Raw genomic sequence first — 20479 nt, forward strand, 5'->3', positions numbered from 1 at the left:
GACTCGTTCGGATCAGGCTCTGCAGTCAAACGGCTTCAGGCTTCACGTCCAGCTGATCAGAGACTCGCCAGGTTCACTTGGACCACGACTGGAGCCAGTTTACGGACGCCCTGCTTCAGGATTGTAGGATTTGTGGGTTTTACAGTTCACACTCTTCTAACAGTTGCCGGTTGCTGCCATTTGGAGCCGCTGCAGCGCAGCTTTAGTTCAGAAATCAGAAATCTAAAACAGAGGCGCTGTTTCCTTTAGATGCACAAGTCTCACAGTGGCACTAATGTTTTCCAGAAGATATTTGAGCTTGAATTCATTCATCAAAAACTCCACAATAATTTAAATGTATAAGTGTGTAGAACTCACACTGAGTCATGATGAGAGAGGAATGAAGCAATGCTTCACTTCAATGGATCATTGACCTGAAGATCGAGCATCAAGACAGAAACCTGGAGGAAAATGAATCCATAGCAGAGGATGATGTCATTTCAATTCACTCCAGTCAGAACAGCGATGAAAACACCCTTTAAACACACGTAATCAGAAGCTGGTGAGGACTGAAGCGGCTGCAGCCGTTTAAATGACACTTTAGCCGTATTACGCTCAGATGGAGAACTGGAAGCAGCGTCCGACTCTCATCCGCTGTGCAGCCAGAGAGGCCGAAGTTTGTCTAAAGTGGGAAAATACAGGACGGATTCCTGTTTACGTAGGAAATCTCTGAGCATGTGTAATCAAAGCATCACTAATTTCACTGCTGATTGGAAACTGACATCTGCATGTGTGTGTGTGGGGGGGGCATGTATTCTTCATAATCGCCTGTGATGAGGGTGACTTCATCCTCCTCCCCCATGTTGAGAGGAGCAGACAGTAAACTCTGCGTGGGTGTTTGAGTGGACGTGTGGCTCAGAATCGGTCCAGCTCTGCAGCGTCTGGATGACGGGCGCTTCTGGAGCTGTGAGGATGATCCTGGACCTGGGCTCGCTGGATGAGCCACGCCGAGAGAAGGCCTCCCAGCAGCCTCTGCCCACCGCTCCCAGCACTCCCAGCAGCCTCTGCCCACCGCTCCCAGCACTCCCAGCAGCCTCTGCCCACCGCTCCCAGCAGCCTCTGCCCACCGCTCCCAGCACTCCCAGCAGCCTCTGCCCACCGCTCCCAGCACTCCCAGCAGCCTCTGCCCACCGCTCCCAGCACTCCCAGCAGCCTCTGCCCACCGCTCCCAGCACTCCCAGCAGCCTCTGCCCACCGCTCCCAGCACTCCCAGCAGCCTCTACCCACCGCTCCCAGCACTCCCAGCAACCTCTGCCCACCGCTCCCAGCAGCCTCTGCCCACCGCTCCCAGCACTCCCAGCAGCCTCTGCCCACCGCTCCCAGCACTCCCAGCAGCCTCTGCCCACCGCTCCCAGCACTCCCAGCACTCCCAGCAGCCTCTGCCCACCGCTCCCAGCACTCCCAGCAGCCTCTGCCCACCGCTCCCAGCACTCCCAGCAGCCTCTGCCCACCGCTCCCAGCACTCCCAGCAGCCTCTGCCCACCGCTCCCAGCACTCCCAGTGGGGTGTGAGCTTGTTTTCCACCCTTCCACTGTGCATCAGCCCTTCTTGCTGTTGGGGAATAACTATTTACGCTGCAGAGGTGACCATGAGACAGGTCCTGGCTGCAGACACACACCTCCTCCCTCCCCCGTCCACACGGGCTAAATAATCCTCCCATCTATTTACACAGGAGAGATGAGGCCACGGCCTCACCTTCAGGGTACTACTTAGCTCCTGGAGTCACTCGTTGAGTAATCACAGCATTCTCCTACCTGCCTGCCTAATTACAGAAACGCTGTTTGTGTGAGACTCGTTATTTGGCAACGCAGGCCTCACAGGAAGGCAGTCGCAGACAGCCAGTGTCTATTACTGTTCTGTGGCTACAGCTTTATGCAAACGACCTGAGGTCTGCACTGAAACAGCGCAAACGCACAATGGCGCATTGTGTGTGCGCCTGTCACACTTACAGCTGCACCTGGACTGAAATGATTATATAGATAAATACAAACTATTTTTATTTATTATTTGGTAAATTTAGATTTTTAACCTTGAGAGAAAATCACGCAAAAGCGTCATTATTGGTGTCGCATCTATTTTGCGCACAGATTCAGGCCTGTGCGTCGCATCGCTACATTTAAAGTGTATGCACTGGACAAATATTGACACGTCTATTGAGATACAGCAGAAATCTGGTGCGCTCATCAAAAAGGACGAACAAACAGCTGACGTGAGAGAGGCACCAGGCGAAGAAGGGCTCCGCGTCCTGGAGCGAGGCCCGCAACTCCCCTTTAATCCAGCCTGGATCCCGCTCCCAGAGCCCGGCTTTGCTCCGTGCGCAGCTCTTGGCCGTGTTAAAAAGGAAAGTGTGAGGGTGGGACAAATTTCACACTTTCTCCCATGTCTCAGGCCAAAAGAAGGAGCTTGTAAACCAAGTATGTGGAGCTGGAAAGATTCGCTGCCACACAGACGCTTATGCGGTGAAGCGGCCTAAATGTTCACTGCAGCACGTGAATCACTGTGAGAAAGGACTGAATTAGACAAAACGCTGCCCCTGTAACTTTATGTTTATTCGGACGTTCACGTTTTTGCGGCGCTTTAATCCACTGCGCCACAAACGTTACGGTGCCTTTGATCTGTGGACGCGACCGAGTGTCCGCGCGTGAAGGCCTCAGTCTGACGCGAACCGCAGCCCGTTCATCTGCTGGAAGTTAAACACAAAACGAGTCCACTAAAACACGCACGACGCCGCAGATTCAGTGAGACGTCGGTGTTTTACACGTAGCAAATGTACTACTTAGTAAAAATCTAAAATTTAACATGTTGATTTTAAAAATAAATAAAGAAAAAATTCCAAGATATAGGAACAAAAAAACGTTCTATTTAGAATATTCCGTGTTTAGATTCGCCGATTAAAAACGTTTAACCTGTAAGTAAAGATTAAACAATTAAAATAATGAGACAAAGGCTTCGATTTTGCAAACAATAAGCTGTGAACATTTACAACGTAAAGTCCGCACTCAGCACGTAAAGCACGTTAATTAGCTTCAAACAAACGAGCCGCTGCGTTAACGAGGTTCGGTTTTAAAACCAAATTCTATTTTTCGTTCAATTTTACAATTTAAACGGAATAAAAATAAACTAATATCAAACCTAATTTAAAATTGTATAGGTCCGTTTGGGAAAAATGTTGCGCAAATAAACAAAATGCACACAAATTAAGTTGAGAGTTGAGCTTCTACTTATCAGTTAATTTATTGATACGGTTATTTAACATTACTTTTAATATATTAATATTATAACGAGGCCACGTATTGTGAGGAGGAAAAAACCTGATGAAGGTGAGGTTCGAATGATAAAGACAAGACGTTCCATGAGGATGCAATGTAAAAACATGGAAATAAAGCTGGGATGGAGGTTCAGGGGGATGACAAAGGAGGGGGGGGTGGCGGTGACGGGGAGTGGGGTTGCGGTGCCGTGACGTCATCCCGAGGCGTGCTGCAGAGTGTGGCTGAAGAAAAACCAAGACTGCGCCGCAGAGGCGCAACCAAAGCCCCTTGTACCGCGGACGCAGCGTCAACGCGCAGCCGACGCACTGTGGATTTACTTAAAACTTGCATGGGGGAAACTCAGAGGCGTCATTTCTTTTATTTCCGTCATCTGCCTCTGCTGGAGACGAACTGGTGAGTAAACGCCGTCGGTCCCGCTGGATTCGCATATTTGGCCGCTGTAAAGTCGGAGCTGCTTGAAGACACGAGCGGATAGAGTAAATTCCACACAAACACTGCGCGTCCACGCTCCGTGCATTGACCTGAATGCTGTCGGACAGTTTGGGTCAGAGACTGAGCGAGAGGAAAGTGAATTCACGCACGGCGAAACGGCAGCATCGCCTCCAGACACGAAGCGCAGCCGCCAAAGCTCTTCAGACGTGAGCATCGCTGTCAACCACATGTAGAGGTTCTACGGCGCGTGACGTCTTACACGAACCGAATAGGTAGAAAAGTGTGTGTGCTGCACGAAGCACAGACACGAGATTTATTGGCACGAAGGCAGCACTGGACCCGTCTGTGTGTGATGCACTAAACATTCCACACATGTTTCTATATAGTGTTCGTTCAGCGAAGGCCCGAAATGTCCAAAGCAAACGTCAAAAAACTAAACAGAAAAATCTGCACTCGTTTTATGAGATGTATTGTGTTTTTGTTGTGTTGCTTTAATTTTGGTTTGTTACGTAGTTTTTTAATGTCAATTATGTTTTTACAGTAAACTGTTCACGTGTGACTGTTAAATGCAGATAATTCAGATAAGAACAGATCTACAGACGCCCAGTGTTTTCCTTTGACGCAGCTTACGAGTGTTTATTTTCAATCAATTGTACCATGTGTCAACAAAAAAAATGTAATTTAACAATTGTTTGAAAGCAAAGAGAGACATGTTAAATTATTCGTTTAAGTCAGGATTGCAGGAAAAATCTGACGCATTTCTTCTCTCGTTCTGTCTTTCAGGCAACTGGAATGGAACTGAATCTGTCAAAGAATGTGATTTCCTGTGGGGACTCAGGTACGAGTCGTTGTGTGCTGTTACAGTTCAAACGGCTTTTCACAATAATGGCTTTGGTTTGAAAAGCATTCTGCTGCGGCGCCGCAGTTCTCTGGGTTTGGAGCGGATTCAGAACTTGTTGGCAAAGTTCAGAGCGCGCAGGTCGCGCGCGTTCACAGGCGTCTGCTTTGACGATTTTACGGCCACATTGTGCGTAATATGTGAAGAAATACTGCGCGAAGCATCTGTGGCGCTGATGTGCGAGGGGGGAAATCTGATAATGAGATGCAAATGAACGTGTGCGGAAATCAAATGAAAGCAGACTGAAAGAACGTTTTCAATAATGTCACTACAGTCGAGTTTTATTCACCCACAGCACTGTCGTTTTGTGTGTGTGCGCGTGTGTCTGGTTTCCTGGCGACGCAACTAAAAAAAACTTCAGATCAGAATAAAGGAGGATAAAATAAAAAACTACGTATAAAATAAAGGATTTTACATTGATAGTATTGGAACGTTAGACTAATATTCTACATCTGCTCAACCTTTAGTTTAATCGACCTTCAGTTGCGGAGTTAAGAGTGTGACGCGAACAAACTGGCTGAAGTTCAACTAACATTTAAGTGGGTAAATTCGACCATTTAATTCCATATTTTCTTTTACACGTCGGTGACCTCGAGAGGCCGTTTTATTTACACCTGCCCCCTCGTCATTGGTTGTCAGGATCAGGTCAAACAGGCCTTGGATCAAGCAGAGAAACCATCACCACAGCAATAATCAGCTCTGTCCTTCTCCAGTTACGCACAGCGTCCAGTTACGTCTCCGCTGCTTTCCTTTTCTCTGTACTTCAGCCCCGCAGGGTTTCACCGTGTTTTGCGCGCTTTACAGGTAAAAAAGTCGACCTTGTCATGAGTTTCTTACCCGCGTTTGATGTGTAATTAAGGTCGTTGGTCGAGTTTATTTTCACTTCTTGGAGGAAAAATATGAGTGTTTGCATTGTCACTGGCCTTTAACCTGCCGTGCCGGATGGAAAGGCTTTTTAACTCATCCATCACAGTAAAGTGCCCTCAGAGCGGAGCGGTGCAGAGCAGGAGGAGCGGGATGCGGAGCGAGGAGGCCGAGTATTTAGATTTGGCCACTCATCTATCAGCCTCTGAGGTCTGGAGGAGAGGGTGGAGGCGCACGAGGTGCGTGGAACGTCTCCTTGTGCTGTAAAGCCCATAATATTCTTATGGGACGTTTAGGGGTCAGCGTGATCTGAATGCGAATTTTACCCGGCGTTATGTATTGATTAAAGGACAGTACGGTTGATCAAACTGGACATGATACGATAAAGGCCCAAAGTCCATCCTTAATAAGTGTTTATGGCACCAATGCGCAGAGGCTCCAACGCAAACCTTTACGCTCCTTGTACCCACTCACCCCCAACAACACGCGGCGTCCATTCAGCCCTCACAGCCTGCATAGTAACAACCACCTGCCCGCACTACGGGAAAACCAGGTGCTCCAGGCCGCCTGCTGCAAAATGCATCATCTGCCGTTGCCTCAGCTCAATTTCCTGCAAACCTGTTGCGCGTTCGCCTGAACGAGAGAAGCTTCATAGGAGAAGCAGGTTTTCTGGGCCTCTGTGCGTTTGGACGGACGACCTCTGACTACAGACGTCTTTTAAAACACCCTAAAGGTCTCTCCAATATTTAGATATTCTCCTTTAAACCACGCTCTGTGCACAGACGCCGGACAATGAAGACGGCGAAAACACCGGATTTGTCGAGAGCGCGCACAATTGTCTGGAAAAAGGCCCTTTGGGGACGTTTCCCGGTCTCACGTCAGAACTCACTGTCACAAAGACCGAAAACGCTCGTGACTGGCGCCGATGATGGTCCAGTGTCAAATGGCATCATGTCTGCCACACGGAACCGAGCCGAGTCCGAAACAAAGCAGGTCAGAGCTCAGTGGGTGAAAAAAGCCAGCGTCAAATGCATTAAAAATTAATGTGTAGTTTTAAGAAAGAGTTTGATCCGTTTTAACGTTTAAGTTTAATTATAACGTTCTTTAAAGTCCAGAGGAACGAACACGACTTAAAAGCCTGCATCGATACGCACACGGCACCGAACAGAGTTTGAACAGGCTCGATTATTAAGATCAACGTAAAAGCGCACGAGCGAAATTACTGCCTCTAAGAGTGAAAGTAATTTAATCCTCATCTGAGCAGCTCCTGCCCCGTTTGTTGCCGAGGCCTCACCTGGGACCAACGTGACGTCACATCAACCGACATTAACGTTTTGTGGAAAACCTAACGTTCCCGCTGCTCATGTAAACAACCCTGTAGATGTTTGGGGGAAAAGACGCCTAAAAACCTAATATTACTGACTTTCACACTCAGGTATTTGTCACTTTTCACTACATTTACAACCTGCCTCACCTTCATCAGGCATTTACGCAGAAGAACCCAACGTATCAACCGTGGATCACGCTCGTGGAGCATCTCGTGAAGGGATGCGTGGAGCGGTCTCGTGCTGCAGACAGTCGTGCGTGTTGTTCGAGTTCACAAGTTTTAATTAGAAACTCGTGCTGAGAAAACGCGAGTGTGACTCAGACTCGTTTTCGGGGCTCCACGGACCGTCACGGTGGCTGTCATCAGTCTGAATGAAGGAACCGTGGGGCGACAGTGCGCGCCATTCATTCCCCATCATTTCCATATCACGCAGTGTTCACGGTGAGAAAACGGGCCGGTCCCGTGTCAGATGGCAAATGTTTATTCAGCCTCACGTCCTGCATTGTGTGGGACTGTGTGTGTAAGCGCTCCCACCTGCGTTGCGCTGCACACATTTCAAACATGCCTGCACAAATAAAAGACCCATTTTATTCTCCAACACCAACGCGCTGCAGTGCGCGCGCCCGACATTTAGCCAAAAAATCGTGCCATTAACCTGCAAACGTCGATCTTTACAGGAACAAGATGCCCAAGATCCATGCAAGGCTTTTTAAAGTTTAGAAAAATAGTTTGCAAATTGCACCCATCGACGGCAAACGTCTAATTAAGCACCTGGCGGCTCTTTCTCACCGTTCTGCTTTACGGCACATTCAAGCTCTTGTTTGGGTGTGCGTGTTTTCCTGCAGCGCGCGGGCTGCGTGGGCGGGGCTCGCGGCGGTGAAACGTAGCAGATGGGTGGGTCTCTCGCGTGGGTTGGAGCCGGAGCTTCCTCGCGCTCACAGCGGGTACAGGCTGTTCAGCAGCGGAGCAGGAGAGCGCACCGGCCGCCACCGCTGCAGCACAGGAGAACAGGCGCCGCGCGAGGTTTCCACGACGAACACGACGGATTTGTCTGCAGGGTTCATCCTCGCATGTCTGACAGCGGCTGGACCTCTCGTAGCCTAGTTACCCAGGAGAACTGTGCAGCCCAGGATTCACCCGGTTTCCTTTTTGTACACATCCTTCTCTTCAAGGTGGGATGAATTTGGACAGACTCGCAGACGCAGTGAGAGCGCCGCCGCCCCGCGACGTGGCCCCCGCGTTTCATATACCGAGAACGTCGAACAGCAGCCGAGAAACGTTAGAGAACTCAAGCAGCGAGTCTTCAGACACAGAGTTGGCAGGTACACCGTCAACTGCTTGTTTTACGTGTGTGAGCGCGTTGACTGTCACCGGTGCGGAGAAAAGGTGCCCACACGCAGTCACGGGTTGTTGCGGTGCAACGATTAGAACGTATTCACAGCCAGGAGTAAATTGAATTAGTATTTCTGTTCTTTAATTAAACGCGCATTGATGCAAAACTGTGGAACTGTGGTAGTTCTGGTGAAGACGCACTCAGTCTCTTGTTTATTGCTCTGAACCAAACACTTGGCAGCATCTGAGGTCTGTCAGGGAAAAATGTGCACAACAGCCTGGCCCGCTGTCAGTAAATGCATTAAAACAAACTATAAATATTGGGCCTTTCCACCAATCTAAACGGAACGCCAGACGCTCCGTATTAACAATTCTTGGAGACGCTTTTTGTTCCTCGGCTTTGCCACATTTTCCGAAAAAAAAAAACAAAGACTCGGTTATTTCAGTTCACGAGGAACAAAGCACGCGAGTCAGTGACATTAAAGCTGATTGCCGTTAAAACAATAGTGGGTAAAAGCTGAAGGCGCCTTTATTTTTGGCGAACATTCAAGGCACCATTCCCGTTCCGTGATTAACCTTTGCACGTGGTGACCTTCTGTCTAATGAGGCAGCCTTGTTAGAACGGGAACACGGGGCGATAAGAGGCAGCGCTCTTCACAAAGGAACATCTAAGTGTTGAGGAGACTCAACGTAAATATTAGCTTTTAATCTGTCACATCACTGGTTTATTTTACGGAGAAGCGTGTAAATTATTTATGCACTGCTTGGGCTTTGCTTATTTCGAGCTGACAGGCTTTTTCTGCACGCTGCTGTTCCTTTTTCCACTCTTCAAACTTTGAACACTTGTTCCACAAATATCCGTTTATCGCGTGTACAACTGTCCTTTATTGAAATGTTGTTACGATGTTCTAGCCGCAGCAGCTATGGCCGTAACCTTCCTGCTTGTGACCCACAGAAAAGGAGAGGAATGCTGAACACAGGAGCGACGACGGGAACGCGGAGGACCCCAAGAAGAAGAAGCAGCGGCGGCAGCGGACGCACTTCACCAGCCAGCAGCTGCAGGAGCTGGAGGCCACGTTCCAGAGGAACCGCTACCCGGACATGAGCACCAGGGAGGAGATCGCGGTGTGGACCAACCTGACGGAGGCCAGGGTCCGGGTAAGAACGAGCACGACACGCGCGGAAATAAAAAAAAAAGACAATTTACAAAATATAAATGTTTTAGGGGCGTATTATATTTTTAAAAAATCCATTTGTAATTAATGTAAATTCTAATAACAAACGTGACAGGAATAAAAGAATAAACAGTGTGATAGAAGTGCTAAATAAAATTATTAGAGATTTACGTAATAAATTATATTTCCATGGCTTTATTTTGAATCAGAACAAACTGCTCATTCCAGCTGTTCTTAACTCATTTTTCTAACTCGCGTTAGAACGTTGTCTTCTGCTTTACTGAGCTAAAAAGTGCAAATCCAGTCTTGTATCAAATTTCGGTCACTTTAAACTGCAGCCACAATCTAAATCCGCTGACTAAAGAGGATAGGAGTAAAAAGTGCCGTAGTAACAGAAACTCGGCTGCAGCCACGCACCCAAAAACGAGTCTTCAGTTGTTAAAACACGTGTGTAGTTCTTAATCCAGAAGGAAAGTCGCGAGTTTGCATTGGAATATTTGATGCTGAAGTTTGGGCCGGAACCTTCCTGACGGTTCGGTCCCAGGCATCCAGACGCATCTGCGCCGCTAATGGAGTGATCTGAGGATCCGTCTGACGACGTCAGAGCTCTGGAGCGTGGTTTCTCCCAGCGGAGGAGCCGCTCGTGTCGCCAGATTCACCTGGAGCCGCGGGTTGAATAGAAGCATGTGGTTGTGGTTATTCACGGAGCAGAGACGAAGGATACGGACGTGGGAATGGTCTTTAAGAGCAGACGCGGCTGAGACGAGACGTTCGGACAGATTCAAACGCATGTAAAAGCACTGGCTGCCGTTTTCTCTGCTGCAACTAACGAACGCGGCCTAAACAACAATTGCAGACGGTTCTCACTTACAGCAGCTGGCGCCGGGCTGCCGTTTGCAAAATGCACCGTCTCATATTGCATAAAAATGCGCACAGCTATTTAAAGTGCAAAGAGAAGCTGAAAAGTCTCGGAACCAGTGACAGAGTTGGGTTTCTCCCCTCTGGACGCAGGCAGAATAAAAGAAACGCCGTCGTTCCACAGCTGGAATAATTCATATGTTTGGACATTTTGAAGTGTTCGGACTTGACCTTTTATGACCGAGTGTTCAAAGACGCTCAACAAATATGTGACCATATTATTTGCAGCACGCAATAATGTGTGACCTGCAGATTTCCATCAGCTTCGTCAGCTCTAATACAGGCTCGTTACAAATGTCCTTAAAAACTGAAGCTAGGCGTCATTCGGACGGAAACTGCGGCCTCGGTGCTGAGTCTGAGGACAATTTGTCCGCTGCAGCCCGTTCCCTGAGCGGCTATAAATAGACTCCGAGGGTCCGTGGGACGGTTTCTACCGCGAATTAGAAATGACCTGCGGAGCGAAGGGACGTTCACTAACGCGTAATGTAATACAGATGTATTATAGTTATATACGTTGTATTAAATTAAGATAGAAAACACTGCGCATCTTAATATTGTCTGTTATTGCTGAAAACGCATTGACAATTTAAATTATTAATTTACATTTATCCATGTACAGCAAGCATGCAATTAATTTAATTGTTGAAAATAAATATTTCAAACAACACCAATTACTTCAGAAATTTAAAATGTCAAAAATAGGCTCTTCTGATTTGTCCATTATTGATTGAAGACGTTCTGTGCTAATAATTTCATAAGCACAACATTTTTCCACGCATCTAATCTTTATGACTGACCTCAGGGCAGCCGCGTCTCCAATTTAGGTCAGAGCTCTTCAGTAAGAAAATACTCGGCCCCAAATCCCTCCAATTTATTCCGAGGAAAGAAAAGTCGTAACAGCGCTATTGTAAAATCCCCAGTGACACATTTCAGTCCTAAACGATGCTTCAGAAAATATCACTCATTTCCAAACTATGCTGTGATCATAAATAAATTGAATATTCGGCAATTTAAGAGCGAGAATAAAGTGTTTGCCATGACCTTTGAGTTTCAAAAATAAATTTTGATAAAGACTGAATTAAATTACGTTTTTAGTATTTCGTCATTTCTGCTTTTTTAATTTATAATTTATTTTTTACGTTTATTTAAACTAAACTTGTGATAGTCTCACTTCGCTCTTATTCGGTCCCGCTCGTGGGTCGTTGTCGCTGACCCAGTGCTGTCTTGCTCCAGGTGTGGTTCAAGAACCGCCGGGCCAAGTGGAGGAAGCGGGAGCGGAACCAGCAGATGGACCTGTGCAAGAACAGCTACCTGCCGCAGTTCAGCGGCCTCATGCAGCCGTATGACGACATGTACCCGGCCTACACCTACAACAACTGGACCAACAAGGGCCTCCCCCCGGCGCCGCTCTCCACCAAGAACTTCACCTTCTTCAACTCCATGAGCCCGCTCACCTCCCAGTCCATGTTCTCCGCGCCCAACTCCATCTCCTCCATGACCATGGCCTCCGGGATGGGCCACTCCGCCGTGCCGGGCATGCCCACCCCGGGGTTGAACAACATCAGCAACCTCAACGGCATCGGCACGTCGGGCATCAACTCGGCCATGTCGTCGTCCGCGTGCCCGTACGGAGCTCCCGGTTCGCCGTACAGCGTTTACCGGGACACGTGCAACTCGAGCCTGGCCACGCTCAGACTCAAATCCAAGCAGCACCCGACGTTCGGATACAGCGGCCTGCAGAGCCCCGGGTCCAGCCTGAACGCCTGCCAGTACAACAGCTGACGGGACAGAGGCCACGTCTGAAATGACAAATCTAGATATGAGAACGAACACCGCCTGCGGAGTGAACGCAAAGACAACTAAACTGGATTCGTTGCGTTTTGGAAAAGGAAAAAGGATTATGCGGGTTTTATGTTGTTTACCAGTGAACTTGCACAACAATTGAAATGTCCAGGTTTTTTGGATTTTTTTGAGATGAAGACATGTTACATTGATGCGTTGTACATAAATGTGTAGATATATACAGGAGCCTAACGTATGAAGCAGACCATGGGGATCCTGCTCCTTTTCCGCGCGCTTACTCGCTTTTCCCATTTGACCAAAATAAGGATGTGCAAGAAAAAAAATTAAGTGTCGAGACTCCGAGAACACAATTTTGCTTTCCTTGTACATATTTTATACCGCTTCTGTGTGCTTTCTCTCTACGCCTATGCAGGGTGCACGGCCCGTCTAACTCCTGCTCAATGACTTTGGAACCTTTTCATTTTGTTTGCTGACATAGGAAAAAAATGCATGTTTAACTTGAGTGCAACGTGTTTTGTAAAACTGTAAAACTTTGCAGAAGTAAGTTCATTAGCCTCCACTGTATACAACAAGGTGATTCAGAGTCCTCGTGTTTATGGTAACTGTTTGTTTGAATAAACTCCAGGAAAAGGTTTATTTCAAGTATGTTTAGAGGCGTTTGCGTAGAGTCGAGCTGCTGTGGCTCAGGTTTGCCTCTGCAGCTCATTCAGCCCTTCGTTCATTTTATGATACATTATTTTCCCTTAGACATAATTTACTAGAATAAACTACTTAAAGTCAGACGTGCAGAATTGTACCTGCAGGAATTTAAAGGCGCACTTTTAAAGCCTGTTTCGTTGAAGGTTTCAAAAATCACCACGTTGCTCCCTTTGTTTTGAACCCGCGTCCAAACACAATTGATGTTTGCTTTCACCGTGGAACAAGGCTGAACTTGGACCAGCTCCGGGTTCGGTTTGGTCGGAGCGTCACCTACCGAACCCCCATTTAAACATGGCGCTTTAAACTATAACTAACTAAGCTACTGTTTATTTTCAATTGAAACGCTCACATTCCGCAGGTCCCAAACGAGTGGGAAACTGCTTCTCACCACTCGGGCGCGCGCGTGTTTGCTCGCACGTGCTCGGAATGAATTCAATCAATACCATATCTCGCTCCTCGACACCTGCAGAAACCTCCATATCTATATCACTCACCATTAGACTGATATTAGCGCAGCAGCAATGATTGCGCGCTTTAACTGATAGCGAAGGGAAGATGTTGGGATTTTAGGAAACACTTAAATAAACCACCAAATGTAAATTTGTCCACTCACTAACAAAACAGAGGGCGATACGTGAAGGATTACTACGTGTACATGACGTTGAGTCCCTCATTTTAGAGTCTGCTTTGAAACCTTTACTTCCCTGTATTATTATTTTCCTAGAGTCACATTCCGTATAGATCTGCTAAATTTCCTTGTTTACTTATTTTTTGCATCTCGTCATTTTCAGGCCGTTTTGGCAACATACATTCTGGCTGCTCTTCAGTCGTTCAGGTTTCTGTTCCAGTGGTTGAAATGCTCATAATATAAACATGCCGCATCTAATCTAACGTTTCAATGATTTTACCGTAATGTTGACTTTTGTTGCACCAATAGCTCATTAACGTGGATGAAGTCATGGTTTTGTTGACCTAGAGATTTTATCTTATTTACATTTATACAACATTTCCGTAATGTTTTACGCCCGTGGCCTCATATCTTTTACGCGACTTTTAAACCTCAGGTGTGATTTTGGAAACATTTTCCTGTGAGTAATATTTCTGACCAGTTTATGTGACGCTAAAAAGTGATTTATTGTCCTTGTAAAGTTTCTCTGATAGTGATTTGTGATATTTTACATCTCACCTAAATGAGTTTATGTTGACGTTCAGGTCAGTTCTGGGAAAATATTACATTAAGATTTCAAGTTAAATATAAATGTTTGTCAGAGCCAGAACCGCAAACTCATAAATTCATGTAAAGTTAAGACTCACGTAATAAAATCTAAAAATGCAATTATAGGAAATTATTTGTCAGAAAAACACATTACATTTTAATGTGAAACTTATACAACCGCAGCTTGTGTCAGCTTCTTTTGAACTAGTCGTTCGTTTCCTAATCTGTAACCACCTCTGAAGCTCTTTTGTATTAGAGTTTATTCATAACAAGTCACAACAGTAACAACAGCAGCGCGCGGCTCCAAATTCTTTCCTTGGGCGCGCCCGCGTGCACAGTTTGTTTGGAGAGGTAAAGTTTACTCGGGGCGGGCATGCGCACTGGCTGAAATTGCCTCTATCGCGCTTTGATTTGGAAATGTTTGCGGGGAGGACAAAGCGCGTGGAGGCCGAGGGTGATTGGTAAGAAAAACAGAGCACGTTGTTGTCGCTTATCAATGAGGCCGCGCGTCGGGAACGCGCACGAACCTAGAGGGCAAAGTTCAACGCGCTGCTTTATGGCAGGTAAATGTTTGCACTGGTGACCTCTCCGGTAAGGAATTCCCCACTTCCACTGAATTAGAGACAATAGAGAAGACAAAAAACACCTACACCTGTTTAAATGAAATTAAAGAATTAGAGTTTCAGATTTAAAAAACAATGATCATTCATTGTGTGTGGGGGATATTGGTCTAATTGTGGATTTCTAAAACAAACGATTCATCAATTAACTGGGAAAAAAACTGCAGATTACTGAACATAACTGGATCTAGTTAGTCACAGCAAGTACGACGAGCTGCAGCCAAGCTGGCTCTGACGTTGCACAATTTAATTCAAATACTCAATCTAAACTATTCAGGTGGAAAAACAAGTATCAGTTCCTCCAGGAAACACACAGTATCACAGTTAGTCAGCTACTCATTTCCTGGAGGAACAGTCAAACCTACTGAACGCACAAAACAGAAGGAATGAGTCAGTTTGGAGCAACCAAATTTCCCAAACATGGCGTTTTAGTGCGACATGGATCCATAAAACCTTCCCTATAGTTTCCTTTATGCCAAACACTGAATGCTGCGCTTCTAAAGGTTTAAATCACTGTCCATGACACAGCCCTGCCTCAACATCGCACTGTTGGACATTGTTTTCCTTTGGGTTCATATAAAAAGTGCAGCAGGAAAAACTGCCAACATTTGCAGATTCCGTATCGGGCCGGTTTCTCCGCATGGTCCACTAAATCCCAGCTGCATTTTCTTGGTCGAATCCTGCGGTGCAAACGGAGCAATTTTTAGGCATTTGTGTCTGTTCAAAAACGAGCAGAAAAACTGGAGCGACGTTTCTTTCCCTGCTGCAAACTGAAAGCAGCTGGACGCCATAATATCTGCAAATGGACGATTGGTCCGGGTGACGTGACGGTCACGTTTGAGATGCAGACGTCTCATCAGCATGAGACTTCTCACAGTCTGCAGGCGTCAACAGGACGCACCGCCACACAACAACGTGTGTGTAATGAGGAGGCAGAAAGGAGCAGCTGAGCGTCAGCTCCCTCTGAACCACATCCGACCAGCAGCTGAATCCTGCATCCTCAACACAAAGTCCTCATTTACACCCAAGCCTGTAGTTTAGCCAGAAGCCCGGTCTGACTTCATCACAGCACTGACCCTGTAATCAAGCCATTAATACGGCTCTGCAGCACAGGCCTGTGCTTGGTCCACACGCATCGGCTGCGGATTGGTTTCTGTAGCACATTGTAGATTCAGCATCAACTTATATTAATCTGAATATGTCTCATAATGAAACTCAGGTATTACTCAAATACATGAATTCTGGATGAAGTATCTCAGGTTGGTTTGGCATCATAATAAACACAATCAAGTCTATAAGAAGAACATGCAGCTGAGGAACTATACGTTTCAAAACATACGTCAAATATACGAGTCATAAACGTTACTGTAGTTTGGAAATAAGTGAAGTTTTTCTCCCTCACGTCTGAACAAAGTAGCTTCGCGCTAAACTGAAGCGAGGCCGACTCCTGAGGAGCCGCTCACATTTGATTGCTCCTGGATTACTGTTGCCATGAAACTCCTATCACAAACAGAAACTCAAGATGCTGCATGTTTTGCTTGCTAAAACTGGGGCTGCGGCGTCTCACCGCTGGGTTTCCACTGAGGGCAGAACACAGAGCGGCTATGTCTCCGTTCGCTGCTCCATCACTGGGTCACACAGCAACAGGCTCAGGCCTGAAACCAAACTGACCCACTGGGCTTCAAAGGCAAACTGTGGGTCCTACAGGCACTGAGGCCTTTCCTTCAAACCTAAGCGCCGTCAAAATCAGGATTAAACCTAATCCACATACATGAGTTACAACTTTGAGGAGAGGGTCACTGCAAGCATTAGGATAATGGGAACTGCCAGAGTTCCAGTTGAGGGACATCCTGGTGTTGCAGTCGGGCCCTTTGCACAAAACCTGGTCCACAAATAGGGTACGATCATAGAAAACACAGTAACACCATCACCTGCACAATGACACCAACGACAGCACATTTAGACCGCTTTCAGCACTGTTCGGCTCAGGGAGCTCAACATTTAGAGACCAAACGTCACCCTGAACGTGCTGAGCCTCCTGGTTGTTTTACCGCAGGGCACCAGATGCTGAAAACGAAAACGTACCCGCGTCCCTCGACTCCTCAGCTCCACATTCACAGACGGACGTGGTGCCGCGCCGCGCCGTCCTCAGGCAACGCCAGCAGAAACTTTAGTTCCATCCTGCGAGCAGACGCAGAATTACTTCATTTGTATAAAATATCTTATATCTATTGAAAGTGTAGATGAGATAGTTACACTAGTTCAGACAGGATTAGTTAAATAAAGGGTTTAACACATCTGTTAACAGTCAGTGGCTGAATATGAAGCAGCACTTTTATAAGTTTGGCTGGAGCCATTTACTGTTAGTATGAACATAATATACATGAGAACATAATATAAAAAACACGAGAGAATCATCTGAAACAATTCAGCCAATTACACCATACTTCATTTTAAAGCAGTTTAATTGCCTTATTTTACGGGCGGACGTGCAGCCACAAACGTTCATAACGTCATTAGAATTCAGCATTAACGGATTAAATGAGTGCATGTGGACTTTTTGGGAACGTGACGTGAGGGTGAGACAGATTGTGACGCAGCTCAGCAGCTGAGCTGCTCTCAGTCAGTGGAACCCACCTGCAGCGTGACGTCCTCCTCCAACCTCAGACACCAGACAAAAAAGCCCGACCATCAACTCCAGCCTTTTCTACTTCCTTGTTCCACCATGTTTGAACGTAGAGGGGGCGCGTGTTTGCTTCGAGTAGTTAAATGAGTTTTAACTAAAGCGAGTGGCTGTACGAACATGTGGGACATGCGTCTGTCCTCTGAAAGTGTCAAAAAAACTGTAGACGCTGCTATTATTAACATGACAATTAATCCTTCAGAACACGTGCGACGTGAACCCCCGCTGGTGGTTTAGTCCAATTAGTCACATGAAGGTTAGCAGAAGGTGAAGACGCGCAAAGCTGCGGCATTAAACGTGAAACGAGCAGCGGGAGACGTTTTATTTAAGATGTGAGCGTGTAAGAACTTACCCAATAAAGAGAAACAGAGGCTCAAACGGAGAAGCGCAGACGCTTGGGTTCGTTTTAATTTGACGCAGAGCAGCTAAAAGAACAGAAAACGACCAACAACAGTAGAAAGTCACGCGCGTCATGAAAGAGACAGATCAGCCGCTATCTGACAACAATGTAACGCAATGAGCGCGACTGCTGCAGAGACGCGCTGATTTATGGCGCTGGAGATTTATTACAAAATATTGGATCACACGCTCCAGAGAACGTTGGCCATTAGGTGCATGCTGTTGCTCGCCAAAACACAACAGCATGAATTACTATAATTATACGTGTCCTGAGTAAATGATGCAATTACTGTCGAGACTGTGTCTTTGTGCCGCAGTAACTCTGACAACGTTGACACAGTCATTTTGGGATTAGTGGCCCCGCGGAGCCTCGTTCCTGGGTCCAGAGGGAACCTACCGAACAGAACCGGGTCACGGCTCCGTTTGAATGGAAGATAATTGTCTGAAGATGCTGCGCAGAAAACAAACCAAGCCCGGAATGAATTGATGCTCTTGAAGCAACTCGTCATAGACGTTACAGACCTCAATATTCCAAAAACAATAAGAATGAATGATTCCCGAGAGCCTCCCTCCCGCTGAGACGACTCCTTGGACAAATGTGCTTTATTGAGGCTGTTGAGAAATAAATGTTTGGCTCATTTCCGTTGATTTTAATGCTTTTATTCATGACTAAAACCCTGCTGGACAAATTCATGTTTCCTTCTTCACATGCAAGAACGGGTGATTTGCATTAGATGATTTGATTTTTCCAAACATTAACCACAGACTGCAGCATTCTGACATCACCAACCATCGCCCTGACTGTGTATCTGCAGCAAAAGGCCATTTGACTCCACGTGAAGTTTTCAAGCAGGTTTCTTCAATAAAGACATGACAACTCAGGTTTGTGTGTCTTTTTTCAGCAAATGTTGATTGTAACAGTTTCTATGAAACTAATGGACAACAACTCAGATCAGGCTCATAAATGAGTCCACGTATTGTTGCTTTCCAGTTAAAACCGCACAGTGAATCACTAATTTTACTGCTGTTACGTTTTCAGGTGGACGGGAGGATTAAATGTCTCTTTATGGGCTGTTACTGTTACATAAACCATTTAAACCCCCTGGACTTTGTTAAAAGTGCGCTGTCACGGGGCACGAGGAGTTCAGCAGAGAGAAACTGAGGTTTTCACCAACCGGCTGCAGCGTCCATTACTGAGTGTTTGAGGCTCCAGGAGACGGCCTCAAACTGCTGTTTATCAGCAGAGACACTTCTAGGCGCTTCTACTCACACAGTAGTTGCACATGGAGAGGCTGCGTTTGATCAGTAACAAATGTTCCTTTCTGGCTGGAGCTCACGCTGTGATCACTATCAGCGGTGCGTCTGCCGCTCGCGCCCCTGGAGACGCCGAGCGCACACTCCAGTCACGACCCACTTTCTCCAGCGCTGTTATCTTTATTTAGCAGCATCATTGCAACTAAACGCCCAGCGGAGGAGAAACAGGCCGCGACTGAACGTGCTTCCTTCTCTCACTCCATCTCTCTCCTTCCACATCTGCTGCTTTTAGAGCCACTTGACATTTATGCGGCGGAGAATTATTATTTTTCCATCTCAAGGTCCACGCAAAAAAGGGGAAAGGAAGGAGGAACGCGGCTCCTGACCCGTCCCACTCCTTCATTTCCTTCCACGCTTTTCTCCTCATTTGTCTTTGGCCTCCTCCTCTGAGCTCTGCTCACGTTCTCTGCTTCCTCATTCCTGCTCTCGTCCGTCTCCCTTGTTCCTGTGTGTGTGTGTGTGTGTGTGTGTGCTGAGCCCGACCGCTGCCACTGCAGAATTAGTAGGTGAAGCTGAAAGCGGATTACGGAGCCGGGATCCGGGGGCTCTGCTAATGGGAGGCCTGTCCCGGCTTCCTGCTGCTGCTGCTGGCCATCGGCTCAGGCCAATTACTGGACGGGTCCCACATGTGGACGGGTCCAACCCACCTCGGCCCAGTAGCGCTGGGTGTCCGGTCACTCCTCATCCTCAGAGGAAGGTGAGTGACCTACAGCTCCATTAGTTCCGTGGATCAGAAGCTGGAGGACACCAGAGTGTGGACAGAGGCTGAATTAATTGGTGTCCTGCAGCTTCTGATGGACTGACGACGCCTGATCCACGTAATCAACTGTTTGTGGCCGGATGGAAAACAGAAACTGGAGTCCTTGAGCTGAAACCTGAGGTGAGGAACATGAAGTGAGGTGTTACTGGCGTTGACCCCTCTCTGCATACGTTCACATGCCCCCTCCTCACATAACGGCATCATTCAGGGACGTTTCCTGGCTCCCTTCAGCTTTTTCCACACCATTTTGGCTCTTCCACATCACTACTCTCCTCATTCGAGCACGATTTGGTGGAATGACTGGAGGGGTTGTGTTTCTTTCAGGGATGGATAACCTGACACACTAGTATTTGCCTGAACAGCTCAAATGTGCTGAGGGACATTATTCCTGATGACGCTTCCTCATTAGATTGATGTCACAGGGTTTTCGTGATTCCTTCTAACCTGTGAGAGAACAGCACCAGAGTTACAGCAGCGTTCCCTTCGTGCCGGTCGGCAGCGTCCACACAGAGCAGCTGATTTACTTGCTTTACTCTTTTCCTCACTCTGATCCAGTCAGGAAAACGCAGCAGCTCCAGGTGACTCATCTGCTACTGAACTGTAAATCAGATTAATCCCCTTCCTACTAACGTTGACCTCCTGCTTATTTTGCTCCACACAAAATGGAGCGCATGTGGTCCGATGGACGACTGACAAGAAAGAAATCCTCTGGATCATTGGTGAGTGTCGCA

General features: G+C 47.0%; 1 protein-coding gene and 1 long non-coding RNA gene across 4 annotated transcripts in view; one reads left to right on the forward strand and one right to left on the reverse strand.

Annotated features, from left to right (window-relative positions):
• Positions 1–17565, reverse strand: part of LOC114869776 (uncharacterized) — a 46219-nt gene extending 28654 nt beyond the window's left edge. The window contains exons 1-2 of one of the 2 annotated variants that reach the window (XR_003788213.3): positions 17230–17563; positions 16678–16773 (exon numbers count right to left, since the gene is read on the reverse strand). This is a non-coding gene — a long non-coding RNA (uncharacterized LOC114869776). Of the gene's footprint in view, positions 1–16677; positions 16774–17229 lie in introns of both variants that reach the window. The other variant, XR_008696696.1, reaches the window with a different exon arrangement.
• On the forward strand, positions 3538–12693 carry pitx1 (paired-like homeodomain 1). 2 transcript variants are annotated; one of them, XM_029174256.3, is made up of 5 exons: positions 3539–3701; positions 4524–4578; positions 8002–8151; positions 9117–9319; positions 11488–12693. In XM_029174256.3, the coding sequence occupies exons 2-5, from the start codon at positions 4533–4535 to the stop codon at positions 12034–12036; spliced, it is 948 nt and encodes a 315-aa protein (XP_029030089.1). In that variant the 5' UTR covers positions 3539–3701; positions 4524–4532; the 3' UTR covers positions 12037–12693. The 2 variants fall into 2 exon arrangements, with proteins under 2 accessions (XP_029030090.1, XP_029030089.1); XM_029174257.3 differs by lacking the exon at positions 8002–8151 and having other exon boundaries at positions 3538–3701.
• Positions 17566–20479: the final 2914 nt, after the last annotated feature.

This window comes from Betta splendens, chromosome 14 (genome assembly GCF_900634795.4).
Source record: "Betta splendens chromosome 14, fBetSpl5.4, whole genome shotgun sequence".
In the NCBI taxonomy this organism is placed as follows: domain Eukaryota; kingdom Metazoa; phylum Chordata; class Actinopteri; order Anabantiformes; family Osphronemidae; genus Betta; species Betta splendens.